The sequence below is a fragment of the Delphinus delphis genome, chromosome 6, assembly GCF_949987515.2.
Source record: "Delphinus delphis chromosome 6, mDelDel1.2, whole genome shotgun sequence".
NCBI lineage: Eukaryota > Metazoa > Chordata > Mammalia > Artiodactyla > Delphinidae > Delphinus > Delphinus delphis.
This window is the reverse complement of record NC_082688.1, coordinates 68,202,768-68,224,462: the sequence shown is the minus strand read 5'-3', so window position 1 is coordinate 68,224,462 and position 21,695 is coordinate 68,202,768. Positions and strand designations below refer to the sequence as shown.

The window sequence follows — 21,695 nt, the reverse complement described above, 5'->3', positions numbered from 1 at the left end:
CCTGTCTCTCAGCCACTGCTCTGGAGCTGGGAACAGTGGCCCTTCTCTTGGAATGATTCCCCTGCTTTGTGAATGGGGTACTGGAGGGATGCAGTTGCCTCTCATGTTTTAGCTTGCCTCTCCTGGCATAAAACCTCTCCCTTATGAGCAAGACGCTGTGAGAACAATCAGAGACCCAGTATTCGAGGGTTGCTGAAGCTGGCAGTGCATGGGGGCTGAGTGGAGGAAGTGAGCCTCCCTGTCTCCTGGAACTGAATAGAGCTGGGAGGATGAGAACTGCTGGCAACCTGTCTTTCCCAGGGAGATGCTGTAGCCCTTGACTGGGGGCTGGTGGGGAGCAGCAAGTTGTAGCTCAAATGCCACAGAAACTCACCGTTTTTACTGAAATTTAATATTATTTTCTTCTTTAAAAATTTTATTTATTTATTTTTGGCTGAGTTGGGTCTTCGTTGCTGCACGTGGGCTTTCTCTAGTTGCAGCGAGCGGGGGCTACTCTTTGTTGTGGTGCACGGGCTTCTCATTGCGGTGGCTTCTCCTGTTGTAGAGCATGGGCTCTAGGCGTGCGGGCTTCAGTATTTGTGGCACGCGGGCTCTAGAGTGCAGGCTCCGTAGTTGTGGCGAACGGGCTTAGTTGCTCTGCGGCATGTGGGATCTTCCCGGACCAGGGATCAAACCCATGTCCCCTGCATTGGCAGGCGGATTCTCAACCACTGTGCCACCAGGGAAGACCAATATATTTTCTTGAATAAATATTTCTTCATTTGCTCGACAGCTGTAGACACTTTTTTTAAATAACTTTCACCAATTATGGTTGTTTCGCTGGGAAATGGGACTTCATAGCTCCCCATACTGCTTTTCCAAAAGTCACCACTCAATTCTATTATATCTTTTAATGTTATTTATATACCAATTCTTTGTTTAAAGTAGCCAATCAAGTAAAGAAACAAGGCTATTCTTGAGAGTTCTAAATTTTATTCTCACCACAAATTATAGGACATTTAAAAACACTTATCTATTTCAAGGTATGCAGGAAAACAACTAAAGAAATGGCAGTTATAATTCTATTATTTTCCAGCATAAATTTCAAAGTTACTCTGCTTCTGCTTAAAAAGCATTCAAATATCAGAACTGGGAAAACAACAACAGAAAGACAAAAATAGCTTATAATATATTTAGCCATAATTTTGTGATTGGCATATTTCAAGGGAAAATGTCAGATTCTTTTATTCTAGCTTAAGTAAAAAAACTGCTAAGTAGTGAAAGATTGTAGTAAAAATACAAAATAAAGAGTGGGGGCTTCCCTGGTGGCGCAGTGGTTACGAATCCGCCTGCCAATGCAGGGGACACGGGTTTGAGCCCTGGTCCAGGAAGATCCTATATGCTGCGGAGCAACTAAGCCCATGAGCCACAACTACCGAGCCTGCATGCTGCAACTACTGAAGCCCACACGTGTAGAGCCCGTGCTCCGCAACAAGAGAAGCCACTGCAATGAGAAGCCCGTGCACCGCAACGAAGGGTAGCCAACGCAGCCAAAAAAAAAAAAAAAAAAAAAAAACCAGAGTGAACTTTTCCTTTCTTCTTCTGAGCAGGTACTGTTAACAGCTTGGGACATATACGGTTTTAGACCTTTTTCTATTCATACATTAAAAACACAAATATTTTTGGTTTCGTTTTTCTACAAAAAAGAGAAAAGATCACATACTGTTCTGCAACTTGCCTTTTTTTTTCACTTAATATATAACGAAAATCCATCCTTCGGGAACCTATATACAAATGACTCATTCTTTTTCTTGGTTGCCAACATCTCATAGTGTGGATTTATCACAATTCTCTTGTTAGGTATTTGCCTAAGTTTTTCATTATTATAAATAATCTTACAGTATGCATCACTGTACCAACAGCTTTGTACACTGTATACCTATAGAACAGAGCATTTTAATATTTCTTCCATGAACTGCCTATTGATACCATTTACTCACTTACCTACTGGGTTGTCTGTGGTTTCTTACAGACTGGATAACCCTTTAAACCCCTTGTAAAAATATGTTCTAAATACAAAAACTAAAAGTAAGGCCAGGGGATTCCCTGGTGGCACAGTGGTTGGGAGTCTGCCTGCCAACACAGGGGACACGGGGTCGAGCCCTGGTTTGGATCCCACAGGCCGCGGAGTGACTGGGCCCATGCACCACAACTACTGAGCCTGCGCTCTGGAGCCCGTGAGCCACAGCTGCTAAGGCCCGCGTGCCTGGAGCCTGTGCTCCGCAACGGGGGAGGCCGTCACAGTGAGAGGCCCGTGTGCCACGGTGAGGAGTGGCCCCCGCTTGCCGTAACTAGGGAGAAGCCCGTGTGCAGCGGTGAAGACTCAATGTAGCCAAAAATAAATAAATAAATAAAATTTATAAAAAATAAAAATAAAGCCAGAATCTTTGAGAACAGTACCCATATAATTAAAATTATGATCTATACCAACACATCCACTATAGAGAATTTACTCTCCAAGTACCTAACCAAATGAGTATTTGACAGATAAACTACAAGAATCACAAAAACACCCCTGATAAATGGGTCAGTACAACAGCAAAAAAATTTGAACTAAAATGGAAAAAATCTTGAGGAGATACTAAAAATGAATGAAAGATTTAAAAATAAAGCAAAATTATTTCTATCATCTCCTTAATTCTATTTTTTCCCCCCAGTAGTCCATTTCTCTTTATTGCTACAGTATTCTACTGTGTGGATGGACTGTACCAAAATTTGCTTATGCATTCACCTGTGGATGGATATTTGGGTTGTTTCCAGTTTGAGTGTTTTATGTCTTTAATTCTATTTTACTTACTAAAATTCCTCCATGAGACATACAGAGGTTCTCCTGGTTCCTGATGAAGGTTGATATTATCCCATAACAGCTGAATATACACGAGTTTGCTATCCTGGGACAGAGATGACAGGGGAAGCTAAAAAAGATCAGTAGAAAGTATTAGTACCCCAAGCATAATAATAATTACCAGTGGACCTAGCAAAGCTTGATTATATAAAACAGATGAGTTCTTTCAAAATTCTGGACCTAAAATTCTGAGAAAATTTAAAAATTTTTATTTATATCTGATTACAAATGTTATTATTTTCTGAGGTGCATGTTTCTCATTCTGACTTTCAGGGACTGAATGACAACTTGGTAACTGGCACAGCAGCCACAAGAAAGATTAACCTCCATCAAAACAAATTTTAAGGTAAGAAAGTGCAATGGTTTCTCCTATCTTGTTGTACTGACTACTACTTAAAATAAATGAGTCAAAATAGAATTTATACTACTCTAAAAGTTTGTTGTGCCCCTGATGTATGTTTGGGGTTGGGGGTATCTCTCAATATTCAGTATCATAAAATGAAGGAGTTCTAGGAGCTCACTGTCTCCCGGGGAGTCAGGGATGCCACCTCAAGCAAAGCAGGAGTTTCAGAGTCAGAGAGCCAGACTGTGGTCTTGGCCCCCCTCCACTTACGAGGTATGTGACCTAGCAAAAATAACTTCCGTAATTTTTAGTTGTATCATCTGAAAAATGTGGCTAATATGAGTCCTTTAAAATAAGTTGTGAAAATTTCTGCTGGGAATATTATATTTCAGAATAAAAACTACCTTTTCTAGCTACCCTTGCAACTAGAAATGACCATGTAACTAAGTTTAGGCCAAACAGATACATATGAAAAGATTATGTGCAACTCTAGAAACTGTCCCTAGAGAAAGAAGACATACTCTTCTCCATCCATTTTTCTTCTAACTGCTGGCTGAAATGTGGATGTGACAGCTTGTAAGTAGAGTCAGCTATTCCTAGACCAGGTATAAAACTTGGAAATGGAGGTCACACTGCTGAGCAAAAAGATAGAAGACTCTCTAACACTATACCATCCCTGGACCACCTATCTAAAATTTTAAGTGAGAGAGAAATAACCTATGACTTAAGCCACTATTGTTGTATACTTCCTGCTACCTGAAGTTAAGCCTCATCCTAACCAACACCAATGTAGTATAAGTATTGAAGTTGGTTCCCTACCTGTACACCTCCGTTACAATGTTCAGATGTGAGGATAAGTCCTGGTAAGTTACTAGGAAGGTCCAAACGTCTGAAATACCAAACGAGGTTCCAGAAAATGATTGGATGTTGATTGATGAAAGAGGACGTGTGAATCACCTGATCGCCTTCATTTTCTAGCAAAGATTCAAGTTCTTTACGAAGCACTAGAGGACTCAAGTAGGGCACAGAAACAGGGGGAGGATTGGGTCTTTTTCCTAAAGGATCCTTAAAAACATAGAAATACAAAAAGAAGTGAATATGATCTATTTTATTATGTTTCAGAGTATGTCTCAATGAGATTATACTTCTCTATCCTTTCAAAGTCAATTATTTCAGGGTCATTACTACATGTAGTAGAACACCCTAAAGAAAACATAAAAGAAGAACACCCTAAAGAAAACATAAAGATTAAGAAGTACTTAATCATAAATACCGTTAAGTTAAATGATTACAAACGAAAATTATTAATCAATATAATAGACCCTATTTTAAACATGAGATTTTGTCTATCACATTAACAGCAATGGCCTATGTAGGTTTGACTTTTTCCTTTTCAATTTTTTATAAGAAATACTTGCATTTCTGATGTTTTATAATGATGATACCAAAAGATATGTGACTATCTTCCGCTTAAAACTCTAAACAGATGATGCAATTTTTTGTGTTAATACTTTTTTAAAATAATGAATTAATTAATTTATTTATTTATTTTGGCTGTGTTGGGTCTTCGTTGCTGCACATGAGCTTTCTCTAGTTGCGGCACGTGGGGGCTACTCTTCATTGTGGTGTGTGGGCTTCTCATTGCGGTGGCTTCTCTTGTTGTGGAGCACGGGCTCTAGGCACGCAGGCTTCAGTAGTTGTGGCACGTGGGCTCTAGAGCGCAGGCTCAGTAGTTGCGGTGCATGGGCTTAGTTGCTCCGTGACATGTGGGATCTTCTGGGACCAGGGATTGAACCCGTGTCCCCTGCATTGGCAGGCAGATTCTTAATCACTGCACCACCAGGGAAGTCCCTGTATTAATCTTGACTCTTTTTAAAACTATATCTAAGTTGTTTTTACATTTGATTGCAACAAAAACTAAAGAGCAACTTTATAAATCAAATGAAATAATGCATTAAAAAAACCCCAACCTAGACTTTGTAAGTTGTGCATATTATAGTCAGAATAAAATGTTTATGACCAGTATTAATAAGTACCCATAGTGCCCAGATTGAGGTCTCCAAATACTGTTTTCCTGTAAAAAGAACCAGGTTTCTTAAAGAAATGGCTGATTCTAGGTCTGGAGAAGGAAATATATAACATGAGCATGAAACATCTTGCAATATAAGAAAGCAAGGAAGCTTTAAAAAAAATTATAGAAAGGCTACCAGAGTTGTGTCAAAAGGATTAAGGCACCAACCTGTAGAGGCTTCTAGCTGACCAAAGAAGGAATAATATAAGCATCAATAAGGATAACAACAGCAATGGATATAAACATAAATGTTTAAACCAATGAGTTCATAATAATACCCTATCGCCCCAGATAATGGATCACCTTGGAGAATGCTAGGAACCCAACTTGTTACTTTGAAAATTGATAAATAAAAGGAAAACAAAATCAAATATTTATTTTGCCTTTCCATCATAAATTGCATCTTTGGAAAACCAGACAAAAGCCATGGGGTTAGTTTCTCTTTACAGATATATTTCATATAATAAAGAAGATGACAGAATTAGACTATCATCATTTTATAGCTCCAAATGGACAACTTGATCTAGGCATTGAGGCGTTAATAGCTGCTAACATCACAAAGATAGTTCGTGTCTCCTATTGGAGGGACATACCACTACTGATGAAGCGCTCTTATAAAAATAAACAAATGAAAAAAAGAACAAGAAAACCCTGAATCTGATCAAGCTTCTAGCTGTAATTACCAATTTACAGGGTTGTAATCAACAAATAAATTGCAAGGGAATAAATTACAAGGGAAAAAAAGAGTCTACAGATTTTAAAAGACTAATAAAACCAGATTAACCAATTATGAAGCATGGACCTTATTTGATCCTGATTCCTCAAACTACAAAACACACAACTTGACATTTTTGAGACCATTAGAAATTTGAAGAAACCTGCTGTATAGCACAGGGAACTCTACTTCACTTTGCTGTACAGTAGAAACTAACACAACATTGTAAAGCAACTATACTTCGATTAAAAAAAAAGAAATTTGAACAAAGATTGAATAACTTGATATTATTTTTTGGGTCTGATAAGGACATTGTATTTCTAAGAGTCCTTATCTTTTAGAGATAAATACTGAAATGTTTACAAATGGAATATATGATGTTTGAAATCTGCTTCAAATGGATCTACGGAAGAACTGAATGAGGATATACATGAAAGAAAAATGGTCATAAGCTGAAAATTACTGAAGCTGGATGATGTGTCAAAGGGACTCATTACACTCTTGTTTATTTGTGTACATATTTGAAATTCTAAAGTTCTTAGTCTGCTTATGAAAAATTCTTATCACTTTTCATGTGATTAAAATAAACCTACTACAGAAGAATTACATGCTGTTCTAATAAATACTTAACACGAACACACAGTATAACTATAATGCTGTTACATACCACAATTTCCTGCAGACTGTTTGGAAGACTAACTGTTGAAATGCCATGAAACGGTCTCTGGGAAAAGTCCATATTTTGCAAGGGACCTCCAACACTGTGACTTCTAGTCAAAGATACATTTCGTTTTGATAAACTATTAGGCACAGATGAAATTTTCATAGTTTGGACATCTCCACTGGCTTTCATTATTTCATCACTTAAAAAAATGAAGAAGAAATGCTGTGGTTAGATTGCGTGAAACAATCTAAATCTGTAGAGCTTGACTGTTTTCTACAATGAATTTTGAATGTGCTGAATATATCTGAGAAGACTCAGCACTGCCTTATAAGAATTAAATTTTCTTCAGGTATTTTTGTAAAACTGGTCAGAAAAACAGGATGGAGTGGATGATCTGATGAAGGGTAGGAAGAGGATATATATGGTATATAACAGGTATCATGGTATTATTTTAAAAAGATTAAGTGCCCATTCAGTTGCCTTGTTCAAAAATTATTTCATCTTTATTAAACAAAATCACTTATACATCACCTTACATGTATAATGCATGTAAGTAAGTAAGTAATGTAGATTCATTGCCAAGTATTGAATCTCTACCAGGCCATGATCCACCTAAGGACAGAGGTCAGATTTTATTTACTTTTTAATTTTTAGTGTTTAGCATAATGCTTAGCATACATAGGCTCTCAAAAAATGTTTGACTCAATATTTAAGAGTAAAAGGTATACTTCACTGTAAAGAGAGTATGTGTCTGGAAACTGACAATGACTACACTGAAGGGGAAAATACTTTTTACTGTTGAAAAGTTCATTTTTGTAAAAGACCACTGTAAAACATTAAACACAGTATTAAAAATGATTTATCATCAGATCCATTCATTAGATATTTAAACAATATATGGTAGTAAACATTTAAGGTTAAATTCTTAAAATGCCAGAGCTTATGCCTATGTAAGCCAGGTTGTATTTCAAGATGGAATTTCTACTAGGGTACCCAATTTTTAATGAAGATTTCTCTGAACCCCATGGTACCTTGATTCAACTGCAGAGCTTGTTTCTTCAGTTATGGTCTGGTTATGTTTTGGGAAATCCATAAAGTTGATCAGGTCAGGTTCTGCTGAACTGGATATGGGTTTGTGTTCCAAAGGTTCACTTGCCAGTGTAATGCTTCCACTTTGTAAACTGTCACCAGAGGTACTTGGTTTCAGGAAAAAGCTAAATATGGATCAGTCCAAAAAAAACAAAAAAGTCTTTAAAAATCCCAGAATCCTCTAAATTTCATCATATTTAGAATCACTTTATGGTAAAATAGTTATTAATGAGTTACACAAATCCATAGAAATACTGCCTATTTCAAACACACACACACGCGCACACACACACACACACACAAAACTCACACTCCTGCTCTCATTCTCTCTTCCTCTCTTGTCCCAAACTTTTCAAATGAAAAGGTCTAAAGCAGGTCATTGTAGTTCAATATTAGATGCCTTCAGTTTTTGAGAGACTCTAAAGAAAGCTATGAAGGAAGATGGAAAGCAAAATATTTCCTTAATTTTCTTAGTTAAAAAAAAGGAACAGCATTTTAACATGTATTAACCTATGATTGTTTATATACCCTTTCCCCCTTATGAATCTCCATTTTTGTCTCTAGTCATTTCCTCTCCACTCTATTCATTCAGAATTTTATTTTCATCTTTCTCTCTCTTTCTCCTTCTGGGTGGGGATGGGGTGAGGGTTTCACCTTACAAGGGACATTAAGAGAGCTTTCTAAAGTGATAGTAATGTTCTGTATCTTGGGAAGGGTTTGTTTTGCACAAATCAAATTTACCTTAAATGAAAAAAACTGAATAAATACTGAACTCTAGTTAATTATATGAATGCTCAAGTCTTTGTGGGATAAGTGATTTAACGTCTTCTTCATCTTCTTTTTTTTTTTTTGGCCGCACCACAGGGCATGTGGGATTTTAGTTTCCCGACCAGGGATCGAACCCGTACCCCCTGCAGTGGAAGCGCAGAGCTCTAATCACTGGACAGCCAGGGAATTCCCCATCTACATCTTATTTTAAATGAATAAAAATGTAAGATGGATTGGTGGATGGATGGAGGGATACATAAAGCAAGTAAAGTAAAACATTAATTGTAGAATGCAGGGGTATATATTTGGGTATTACTGTAAAAAAGAAGATCTTTAAACTTGGCTGTCAGTTGGAAATCTTCCATAATGACATCCTAGGGGGGAAAATCAATAATGCTCCTTTATATTCAATTAGAATATAAAATAAGGTACTTACCACAAAAGCTTAAGAAACACAATTAACAAAAAAAGTACAAAACTTATGGAGAGGGCTTCCCTGGTGGCACAGTGGTTAAGAATCCGCCTGCCAATGCAGGGGACATGGATTTGAGCCCTGGTCTGGGAAGATCCCACATGCTGTGGAGCAACTAAGCCCGTGCGCCACAACTACTGAGCCTGCACTCTAGAGCCCGTGTGCCACAACTACTGAAGCCCGCACGCCTAGAGCCCCTGCTCCACAACAAGAGAAGCCACTGCAATAAGAAGCCCGCACACCGCAACGAAGAGTAGCCCCCACTCGCCACAACCAGAGAAAGCCCACGTGCAGCAACGACGACCCAATGTAGCCAAAAATAAATAAAATGAAGAAATTTTTTAAAAATTTTACAAAAAATACATATGGAGAATAATTTAAAACTCTATTAAAAGAATATCTAAAAGATGGAGATATATACCATGCTCATAGATAGCAGAATAATACTGAAGATGTCCATTTCCCCCAAATAAATCTATAAATCTAATTCAATCCCATGAAAACTTCAGCTGGATTTTTTTTCTTAAGGAACTCAAAGTTACTCTAAAATTTTATATGCAAAAGTAAGTAACTATAAGAAAAAAATTTCCATAAGGGGGAACTTACCCTACCACCCAGACATCATAAATACAGAGTAATAAAAATAATACAGTACTGACAGAAAGAACAGAGAACCAGAATGAGGTATACATAGGAACTTGATATATGATAAAGGTGATGCTGTATATCAATGAAGGAAGGATGTAAAACTGGCTCATTATATGGAGAAAAATAAAGCTGGATCTTTACAATAATACACAAAGGTGGACTTTAGATGGACTTAAAACCTAAATATCACAAGTAAAATATAAAGCTAACAGAAGAACGTTCAGAAAAAAAATTTCATGTACTACAGATGGGAAATAACTTTTAAAATAAGACTCCCAATGCACAAATCATAAGGTGGAAAATTAATGGATAACATCAGAATTAATAATTTCTTTTTGGAGAATTAATATCAAGAATATTCAAGACGGGAATTCCCTGCTGGCCCAGTGGTTAGGACTCTTGCACTCTCACTGCCGAGGGCCCAATCCCTGTTTGGGGAACTAAGATCCCACAAGCTGTGCTGCATGGCCAAAAAGAAAATAAAATAAAGAGAAGAATGAACAAAGCCCCAAGTCAGTAGAAGGAAAGAAATAATAAAGATCAGAATGGGAATAAATGAAATAGAGACTAAAAAGACAAAAGAAAAGATCAGTGAAAGTAAGAGCTGGTTCTTTGAAAAGATAGACAAAATTGACAAATCTTTAGCTAGACTCACTAAAAAAAAGAGAAGGCTCTGATAAATAAAATCAGCAACAAAAGAAAAAACAATGGGTACCACAGGAATACAAAGGATTATAAGAATATGAAAACAGCTATATGCCAACAAATTGGACAACCTAGAAGAAATGGACAAATTCTTGGAATCATACAACTTTCCAAGACTGAATCATGAAGAGAAAATCCAAATTGATCCATCACTAGTACAGAGACTGAAGCAGTAATTGAAAAGCTTCTAAAAAACAAGACCAGGACCAGACAACTTCACAGGTAAATTCTACCAAATATTTACAGATTTAATACCTGTCCTTTTCAAACTATACCAAAAAATACAAGAGGAGGGAACACTTCCTAACTCATTTTATGAGACCAACATCACCCAGATACCAAAACCAGATAAAGACCACACGAAGAAAAAACTACAGGCTAATATCTCCAATGTACATAGATGCAAAAATCCTCAACAAAATACTAACAAACCAAATCCAACAATACATTAAAAGGATCATATACCGTGATCAAGTGGGATTTGTCCCTGGGATGCAAAGATGGTTCAACATCTGCAAATCAAGCAATGGGATACATACGTTAACAAAATGAAGGATAAAAATGATATGATCATCTCAGTAGGTGCAGAAAAAGCAGATGACAAGATTCAACACCCATTTATGATAAAAACTCTCCACAAAGTGGGTACAGAAGGAACATACCTCAACATAATAAAGGTCATATATGACAAGCCCACAGCTAACATCATACTCAAAGGTGAAGCTGAAACATAGTATGTAAGTCCCAGCCACAGATATTAGCCAAGATAAATAAAAGGCAACCAAATTGGAGAGGAAGAAGTAAAACTCACTGTTTGCTGATGACATGATTTTATATAGAGAAAAGCCTAAAGAATCTACCAAAAAACTATTAGGAGTAATAAATGAATATAGTGAAGTTGCACAGTACAAAACCAACAAAAACCTGTTGCATTTCTATATACTAACAATGAGCTAGGAGAAAGGAGAATTAAGAAAACAATCCTATTTACAATCACCACAAAAAGAATAAAATAAATGGAATAAATTTAAGCAGGAGTTGAAAGACCTCTATACTGAAAACTATAAGACATTGTTGAAAGACACTGTAGACACAAATAAATGGAAAGATATTCTGTGCTCATGGATTGGAGGAATTAACATTGTTAAAATGTTTATATTTTTTAATTACCTAATTTTAAAAATATTACATAAAGCAATCTACAGATTCAGGGCAATCCCTATCAAAATCCCAAGAACATTTTTCACATAAATGGAACAAAAAAATTATAATATTTATTTGGAACCACAAAAGACCTTGAAGAGCCAAAGCAATCTTGAGAAAAAAGAACAACGTTAGAGATATCACACTCTCTGACTTCAAACTATATTACAAAGCCATAGTAATCAAAACAACCTGGTTTGGCAGAAAAACAGATATAAAAATCAATGTAACAGGGACTTCCCTGGTGGCACAGTGGTTAAGAATCTGCCTGCCAATGCAGGGGACAAGGGTTTGAGCTCTGGTCTGGGAAGATCCCACATGCCACGGAGCAACTAAGCCTGTGCACCACAACTACTGAGCCTGTGCTCTAGAGCCCGCAAGCCACAACTGCCATAACTACGGAGCCCCAGTGCTGCAACTACTGAAGCCCACGCGGTTAGAACCTGTGCTCCACAACAAAAGAAGCCACTGCAATAAGAAGCCCTTGCACTGCATCAAAGAGTAGCCCCCACTTGCAGCAATTAGAGAAAGCCTGCGTGCAGCAACGAAGACCAAACGCAGCCAAAAAAAGAAATCAATGGAACAGAACTGATAGCCCAGAAATGAACCCCGGCATACATGGACAACTAATTTACAACAAAGGAGCAAAGAACATTCAATGGAGAAAGAATAGTGTCTTTAATAAATGGCGTTGGGAAAACTGGACAGCCACATGCAAAAATATGAAACTAGACCACTATCTCACACCACACACAAAAATCAACTCAAAATGGATTAAAGACTTCAAGACCACAAAACTCCTAAAAGAAAATATAAACAGTATAATCTTTAACATGAGTCTTAGCAATGTCTTTTTAAATATGTCTCCTCAGGCAAAGGCAACAAAGCAAAAATAAACAAATGGGACTGCATCAAACTAAAAAGCTTCTGCACAGCAAAGGAAACCATCAGCAAAACAAACCAACAACCTACTGAATGGGAGAAAATATTTGCAAATGATATATCTGATAAGGAGGTAATACTCAAATTATATAAAGAACCCATACAATTCAGTATCAAAAACCCAAACAACCCAATTAAAAAATGGGCAGAGGAGCTGAACAGACATTTTTCCAAAGAAGACATCCAGATGGCCAACAGGCACATGAAAGATGCTGAACAAAAAACCACATTAACATCATCATCAAGAAATGCAAATCAAAACCAAAGTATGATATCACTTCATTTCTGTTAGAATGGGTGTTATCAAAAAGTCAAGAAATAACAAGTGTTGGTGAGGATGTGGAGAAAGGGGACCCTCATAAACTGCTGGTGGGAAATGTAAACTGGTGCAGCTGCTATGGAAAACAGGATGGAGATTCCTTGAAAAAATTAGGAATGAAACTACCACATGGTCCAGCCCAGTTCTGGGTATTTATCCTAAGAGTACGAAAACATTAATTCAAAAAGGTACATGCACTCCTGTGTTCATTGCAGCATTATTTACAACAGCCAAGACATGGAAACAACCTAGATGCCCATCAACGATGAATGGGTAAAAAAGCTGTGGTACATATACACAATGGAATACTACTTAGCCATAAAAAAGATGAAAATTTGCCATTTGCAACAACATGGATGGACCTTGAGGGTATCACGCTAAGTGAAATACTTCAGATGAAGAAAAACAAATACCATGATTTCATTCATAGCTGGAATATAAAAAACAAAAACCCAAAATAAATGAACAAACCCAACCAAAGAAAAACAAACATAAGAACAGAGTAGTGCTTATCAGAGGGTGAAGGAGGGGTAGGGAGGATGGAATGGGTAAAGAGCATCAACTATATGGTGACAGATGGAAACTAAATCATTGGTGTTGAGCACGCTGTAGTGTATATAGAAGTAGAAATAAAATGTACACATGAAACTTATAAAACATTATAAACCAATGTTACCTCATTAAAAAAATAAATCTTTAAAAAAATTGACAAAGGATATAAACAAGCAATTCATAGAAAATGCTGGAATAACTAACAAGCACATGAAGAGATATCCAAACTCACTAATATTCAGAGATATTCAAACAAAAATGAGATACTACTTTATATCATTAGAGCACAAAATCAGAAAAGTGATCATACCAAATGCTGGTAAGGATGTACAGAAATGAGAGTTTTGGGGCACTACAAGTAGGAGTGTAGCCATCTGGGAAGCAATCTTCCAGTGTTTATTGAAATCATGTATGGAAAAAACCCAATGATCTCACTCCTAAGACTATTATTCTGAAAGAAATTACTTCATAAGTCCAGAAGGGGACATATATTTTGCAGTGTACTGCAACAGTACAGTGATGTTTACAGTAACAGAGAACTGGAAGCAACTGAAATATCCAAGTAAGTAAAATGAGGTATTAACTTCCTATAGGAGAAAAAGAATAAATTAGATGTACATATAGCAACTCAGATTTTAAACTAAGTAATAAAAAGAAATAGAGATTTTCAGCATCATTCTAATCATGTACGTTAAAAATACATAATCATGCAAAACAACATTATAAGGTTATATATTCAAGGATTTATCACACACAGCGGGATCAATGTTTTTGTTGGGTAATATAATAAGAGTGGGAATGGTGAGGGGAGGAAGATAATAAAAGAGGGCCCTTGCACAAACCAATGATCACAGTGCATCAGGAATTAGAGTATGCTTTCACTCAGCTCCACACTGAAGCTAACAGGAAAAACAGGAGACACCTCTGTGATTGGAAATTTTTAAAAAGTAGATAAAGGTAGTTCGTTCCATAAAGCAAATAGAATATTAAGTGTAAGTACTTTAAGTCAGGATACAGTTACCAAACTCTCAATTACTTAATGACTGATCATAGATCAGCCTCTCCTTTCCAATGCGTAGAATTCGGTCATTTCACAGTACAGAGCACCAACATAAAGGGGCAACAAAGTTAAGAGAAGAGTTAAAACCCCTTCCACCTTTTTTTGGGGGGTGGGGCGGGGGCGGCTCCAGAACACATAATCAAGGTCATCGAGGCAGAAATATTAAAATAATGACTAACGTTAGAGTTCGGAATTATCTATAATAATTATATAATCTGTGTAATAATTATATAATTTATAAAGTTTAGCTCCGAGAATTAACTACTACTGATAATCATTTGTTAAATAAAATGGAAAAGCGGTCTCCTACATTATTAGTATTTTCTACTCAAATACTGAAAGCGCAGGAGGGCGAGGAAAGGAACACCTGGAGCATACCATGACTATTTCACTTTTCCCCCAGGAGTCATGCCTCTTGGGGGACGCTTACCTCTTTAAGAGAACTTTTACAATACTAACCTTGCAGGGCCTCTCAAGTCCTTAAATTCTATGTTGAGAAGAGGCAAGAAGTTGCTTTTACAGAAGGGACAGGTTGTATTCAAGTTTGAATCATCTGCCGTCCATCCAGCCATAATTTCTTCATCATAAACTAAAGCTCCACAAGCTCTGCACTGTGAACAACTTGACATCAAAACCTAAGAGCAGAAAAGTACACATACTGAGAACCTCCACAGTGAAAATCAGTCTTAATAGGCCATCCTCTTGAGACAAACATAGAATTGTATTTATTTTGTTGATCACACTTGGAATAACAGTTCAATTACTTCATAGGTAAAACTACCAGTTTATTGCCTTGTTTACATAAGATATCAAGCAAATTCAACAAAATGACTTATTTTATTATTCTGTCCAAAAAGGTACAGAATTCTGTTAAATGCCATTCTGAAATAAAAATATGTTTACAGCCACTTTATCATGGACAGAATATAGAACTTTTACCTCCATTGCACAATTCTGATAGATGCTGGACATGCTGGTGTTTTGAGAAGAACCATGATCTGACTTTTCAAAGTCCTGCCCTTTTATGCCTCTTGGAAATGGAATTTCACCTAGAGAGAAGTAAACATCATAAATGTCCTTATTCTTTGGAAATGCATACTTAGGGGGAAATATCATGAAGTCTGCAATTTATCTTCAAACGGTTTAGTATCAAAATGTACTTATGTACATACACAGAAGAAAGCTTAACAACAGTTAACTAAATCTAGATAGAGAACATATGATTGTTCACTATATGATTCTTTCAACTTTCAACTTTTTAGGATATTTGAAATTTATTTGAAATTTTTCATAATAGAAAGTTGGAGAAAATGAATAAAATTACAATTTTAAAAAATAACACAGAACTAGGAAATTTCAGTGATATAACACAGAAATCCTCCAACTCTAGTAAATATCTGATTCACCTGGAGAGCTGGTCAAAAATATACATTCTTAAGGTCCCATCCCACAGATTAAGTCTCAAAAGTTTTAACCTAGGGCTTGGATACTTGTATATACTTTTAAACAAATTCCCCAAGTGATTCTGAGACACCCTAAAGTTTGAGAACTAATGATAGAATCCATAAATGTACATAACTAAAAATAAACTCACTGGGTGCCTACAGTACTTGTAGATCATATAAAATAACAGTGATAATATGGTGTGACTATATCAGATCCTCTCAACAAATGGGGCTTACTGTGTGTGTGGTGCAGGGAGGAAGAAGTATGGGCATAAATTAAAAATTAATTTTCTATAAATTAGAAGAAAGGACGATCCTTCCCCTTACCTGGTGAGTAATGCAGTTTACCTACATCTCCACTGCTGCTGCTACTGCCAAGGCTTGTGTTGCTCTGGGTAAGTTCACTAGGGACCAGCCCTGAGATACTCGTGTTAGGTGATATATTCTCTCCTAAAATATGGTCTTCAAGGCCAGCTGGGAAGCTGTAATCTCTCTTTGTTTCCTCCTTTAATTGAAAAGAATAAAATCCCACATATATAAGTAATACCTTCCCCGATGAGAATATATTCACTCTACCCTTTTCAGAATTAAACTCATCTATAATTCTTAAATAAATCATCATCATCATATGTTTCAAAACCATGAACTCTTTCTGTTATTTGGAATTTCTCTTCCATACTCTAGGACATTCAAGCAATGACCTATGCTTTAAGATTATGCTGTGCTCCTAGTGTATATTAGGAGTGTGGGGTTCATTCCAATATTCAAAATTATAAAATGAAGGAACTCTAGATGCTCACTATGCCCAGTGTAATCAGAGACCCCAGTCCAAGTAGAGTAGGGGCTTCCAAGAGTCAGCCAGATTGTGTTCTTGGCCCCCCTTCACATACTAGGTATGTGACCTTGCAGAAATTACTTAACTTCCATAACTTTTAATTATATTATCTGAAAAATGTGGATAAGTACATTAAAATAAGGTTGTGGTGAGAATTTTAGCTGGCAATATGATTATTCTGAATAACAACCATCATTATTAGAGGAATAAAACATGAACAAAGTTCTGAACACTGTAGTTCTTAACCACTATAAGTGATTGTTGATGCTTTAGATAGAAAACATTTCAATAAGCAGTTTCCTTTTTAATTTTTGCTTTAAAGGAGAAAGACTTGTGTCTTCCTTGTTATAAAACCATATTAAATGATTTTTAAAAATTAGATATGCAAAACAGGAAATAAAACACTTATAATATCAACATCCACAGAGTGCAGTAAAAATCTTGATGTATATCCTTCTAGTCAAAAATATGCATACATAATACGTTTTTACAAAATAGGATCTTTTTATCCCATTCTTCTCATGTAGTTTATCATTAAATCTTCTACATTATTTAAATCCCTGCAACCTAATCTGATTTACTGATGTATTATTAAGAATTTAGTAAATCCTCTACTGCTTAAACATTCAGAATCCTGTAAATTTTATGAGTTACACTGCTGAATTCACTTGAGCTATTTTTACACATATCCCTAAATATTTTCTTAAATTCTGGATAAAAGTTATGAATATTTTACAGACTTTTTATTCATTCCTTCACTTGAAAGTATTTATTAGGTATATCCTATTTGCCTTTGCAGTCAATGGTACTAGGGCGATAGTAATGAAAAGAAAAGGAAGATTAAGATCTGCAACCACCTGGAATTTACAGTCATATATTCCAAGTCCAAATTACTCTGTAGAAAGCTTTTTATTTAACACTGCTAGATAAAATTTCAAAAGTGAAATGGCTCACACTGTTTTTTTTGTTTGTTTTAAATATAATTCCAGGTTAAGATGCTTTTGAAGTTAGCTTATTTTGTCTTTCCTTAACTGACCTTCTAAGTTCTTTAAATATAAAATTTGCCCACTCCTATTTTCACAAAAAGATATTATGATTAATTCTCTTTATGCTGATTTTTAAAAGGATTAGCAGTTTTTCAAAGGCTATATAACAAAAGACAAGAAGGGCATTACATAATGATAAAGGGATCAATACAAAAAGAGGATCTTAAAGTCATTAACATATATGCACCCAATTCAGGAGCACCTAAATAAATAAAGCAAAGACACAAAGGGAGAAATTGACACTAATACAATAACAGTAGGAGACTTTAACACCCTACTGACATCAATGGACAGATCATCCAGACAGAAAATCAATAAGGCAACAGAGGTCCTAAAGGACACAATAGACGAGTTGGACTTAACTGATCTCTAAGGGACATTACATCCAAAACCAGCAGAATACACATTCTATTCTGTAGAATGCACATTTTTCAAGTGCACATGGAACATTCACCAGGGAAGACCACATACTAAGTCACAAAAAAGCCTCAAAAAATCTAAGAGGATAGAAATTACACCACGCATCCTTTCTGACCAAAACAGTATGAAACTAGAAATCAACTAGAGAAAGAAAAATGGGAAAAGAACAAACACATGGAGACTAAACAACATGCTACTAAAAAACCAATGGGCCAATGCTAAAATCAAAGAAATCAGAAAACACCTTGGGACAAATGAAAAGTAAAACATAACTTTATAAAACCTATAGGATCCTGCAAAAGCAGTTCTAAGAGGGAAATTCACAGTAAGACAGGCCTTCTTTCAAGACACAAGGAAAATCTCAAACAACTTAGCCTACCACCTAAAAGAATTAGAAAAAGAAGAACAAAGCCCAAAGTCAGCAGAAGGAAGGAAATAATAAAGATCAGAGAGGAAATAAAATAGAGGTTAAAAAAATAATAGAAAAGATCAATGAAACTAAGAGCCAGTATTTTGAAAAGATAAACAAAATGGACAAACCTCTAGCCAGGGTCACCAAGAAGAAGAGAGAGGACCCAAATAAACAAAATAAGAAATGAAAAGAGTAGAGTAGAAATAACAAATAATACAGAAATACAAAAACTCATAAGAGAATACTAAGAACATTTATATCCCAACACATTGGGCAACACAGAAGAAATAGACAAATTTCTAGAAACATACAGCCAGCCAAGACCGAGTCAAGAAGAAATAGACAATTTGAAGAGACCAATTACTAGAAGTGAAATAGAATTGCCAATAACAAAACTACCTGCAAACAAAACTCATAAGAGAATACTAAGAACATTTATATCCCAACACATTGGGCAACACAGAAGAAATAGACAAATTTCTAGAAACATACAGCCAGCCAAGACCGAGTCAAGAAGAAATAGACAATTTGAAGAGACCAATTACTAGAAGTGAAATAGAATTGCCAATAACAAAACTACCTGCAAACAAAAGCCTAGGACCAGACAGCTTCACTGGGGAATTCTACCAAACATGTAAAGAAGAGCTAAAACCTATCCTTCTAATACTATTCCAAATTATTAAAGAGGATGAAACACTCCCAAACTCATTCTACGAGGCCACTATTACCCTGATACCAAAACCAGACAAAGATACTACAAAAAGTGAAAATTACAGACCAATATTCTTGATGAATATACATGCAAAAATCCTCATCAAAGTATTAGCAAACCAAATCAAACAACATATAAAAAGGATCACACACCATGATCAAGCTGGACTTATTCTGGGGACACAAGGATGGTTCAACATATGCAAATCCATTAATGTGGCACACGGCACTAACAAAAAGAAAGACAAAAACCACATGATCATTTCAATAGATGCTGAAAAAGTATTTGACAAAATTCAACATCCATTCATCATAAGAACTCTCATCAAAGTGAGTACAGAAGGAACGTATCTCAACGTAATAAAGGCCATTTATGACAAACCCACAGCCAACATAATAATGGTGAAAAGATGAAAGCTTTCCAGTTACATTAAGGAACAAGACAAGGATGCCTACTCACACCCCTTCTATTTAACATAGTATTGGAAGTACTAGCCAAAGTTATCAAACAAGGGAAAAAAGGGTATCCAAATTGGAAGGGACTGCAGATGACATGATACTCTATACAGAGAACCCTAAAGTCCCCACCCAAAAACTTTTAGAATAAATGAATTCAGCAAGGCTGAAGGATACGAGATTAATATACAGCAATCTGCTGCATTTCTATACACTAATAATGAAATATCAGAAAGTTAAAATCCCATTTAAAAAAAAATCCCATTTAAAACTGCATCAAAAGAAGAAAAAAACCTAGGAATAAACTTAATCAAGGAGGTTAAAGACCTATACACTGAAAACTATAAAACATTGATAAAGGAAAGTAAAAATGATTAAAAGAAATGGGAAGATATTCCCATGCTCTTGGATTGGAAGAATCAGTATTATTAAAATGGCCACACAGGGGCTTCCCTGGTGGCGCAGTGGTTGAGAGTCCACCTGCCGATGCAGGGGACACGGGTTCGTGACCCGGTCCAGGAAGATCCCACATGCCGTGGAGCGGCTGGGCCCGTGAGCCATGGCCACTGAGCCTGTGCGTCTGCAGCCTGTGCTCCATAACGGAAGAGGCCACAACAGTGAGAGGCCCGCGTACCGCAAAGAAAAAAAAAGGCCACACTAACCCAAAGAAATCTACAGATTGCATCCCCTATCATTTTTCAAAGAAATAGAATAATCCTAAAATTTATATGGAACCACAAAAGGCCCCAAATTACCAGAGCAATCCTGAGAAAAAAAGAACAAAGCAGGAGGTATAAACGTCCCAGACCTCAGACTATACTGCAAGGCTACAGTAAACAAAACAGTGTGGTACTGGCACAAAAAAAACAGATACATAGATCAATGGAACAGAACAGAGAGCCCAGAAATAAACCCATGCACCTACAATCAATTAATTTATGACAAAGGAGGCAAGAAAATACAATGGAGAAAAGACAGTTTTTTCAACAAGTGGTGCTAGGAAAACTGGACAGCTACAGGCAAAACAATGGAATTAGAAAATTCCCTCATACCATATACAAAAATAAACTCAAAATGGATTAAAGGGGCTTCCCTGGTGGCACAGTGGTTGAGACTCTGCCTGCCGATGCAGGGGATACAGGTTCATGCCCCGGTCCGGGAAGATCCCACATGCTGTGGAGCGGCTGGGCCTGTGAGCCATGGCCGCTGAGCCTGTGTGTCTGGAGCCTGTGCTCCGCAACGGGAGAGGCCACAACAGTGAGGCCCACATACCGCAAAAAAAAAAAAAAAAAAAAAAGGATTAAAGACTTAAATATACAACCTGAAACCATAAAACTCCTAGAAGAGAACATAGCCAGGACACTCTTTGACATAAATCATAGCAGTATTTTTTGGATCTGTCCCCTAAAATTAACAAATGGGACCTAATTAAATTTAAAAGCTTTTGCACAGCAAAGGAAGCCATCAACAAATCAAAAAGACAACCTATGGAATCAGAGAAAATATCTGCAAATGATGCAACTTACCCAAAATATACAAACAGCTGATACAGCTTAATATAAAAAAAACCAAGCAATCCAATCAAAACATGGGCAGAAGACTTGAATAGATATTTTCCCAAAGAAGACATACAGATGGCTAACAGGCACACGAAAAGATGCTCATCATGACTAATTATTCAAGAATTGCAACTCAAAACCCCAAAGAGGTATCATCTCACACCTGTCAAAATGTCTATATCAAAATGTCTACAAATAACAAATGTTGGAGAGGATGTGGAGAAAAGGGAGTCCTCATACATTTTTTATGGAAATGTAAATTGGTGCAGCCACTGTGGAAGACAGTATGGAGGTTCCTTAAAAAACTAAAAATAGAATTACCATAAGATACATCAATTGCACTCCTGAGTATATATCCAGAAAAAAAGGAAACACT

The 21,695-nt window shown here is 36.4% G+C and overlaps 1 protein-coding gene across 2 annotated transcripts in view; it reads right to left on the bottom strand.

The window, feature by feature from the left end:
• DENND4C (DENN domain containing 4C) overlaps positions 1-21,695 on the bottom strand; it is a 125,368-nt gene that overhangs the window by 5,736 nt on the left and 97,937 nt on the right. For both annotated transcript variants that reach the window (XM_060014786.2, XM_060014787.2), the window contains 7 exons: positions 16,208-16,385; positions 15,375-15,484; positions 14,895-15,070; positions 7,709-7,891; positions 6,681-6,876; positions 4,047-4,292; positions 2,837-2,954 (listed from right to left, as the gene is read on the bottom strand). In XM_060014786.2, coding sequence (XP_059870769.1) covers positions 2,837-2,954; positions 4,047-4,292; positions 6,681-6,876; positions 7,709-7,891; positions 14,895-15,070; positions 15,375-15,484; positions 16,208-16,385 — 1,207 coding nt within the window. The remainder of the gene's footprint in view (positions 1-2,836; positions 2,955-4,046; positions 4,293-6,680; positions 6,877-7,708; positions 7,892-14,894; positions 15,071-15,374; positions 15,485-16,207; positions 16,386-21,695) is intronic.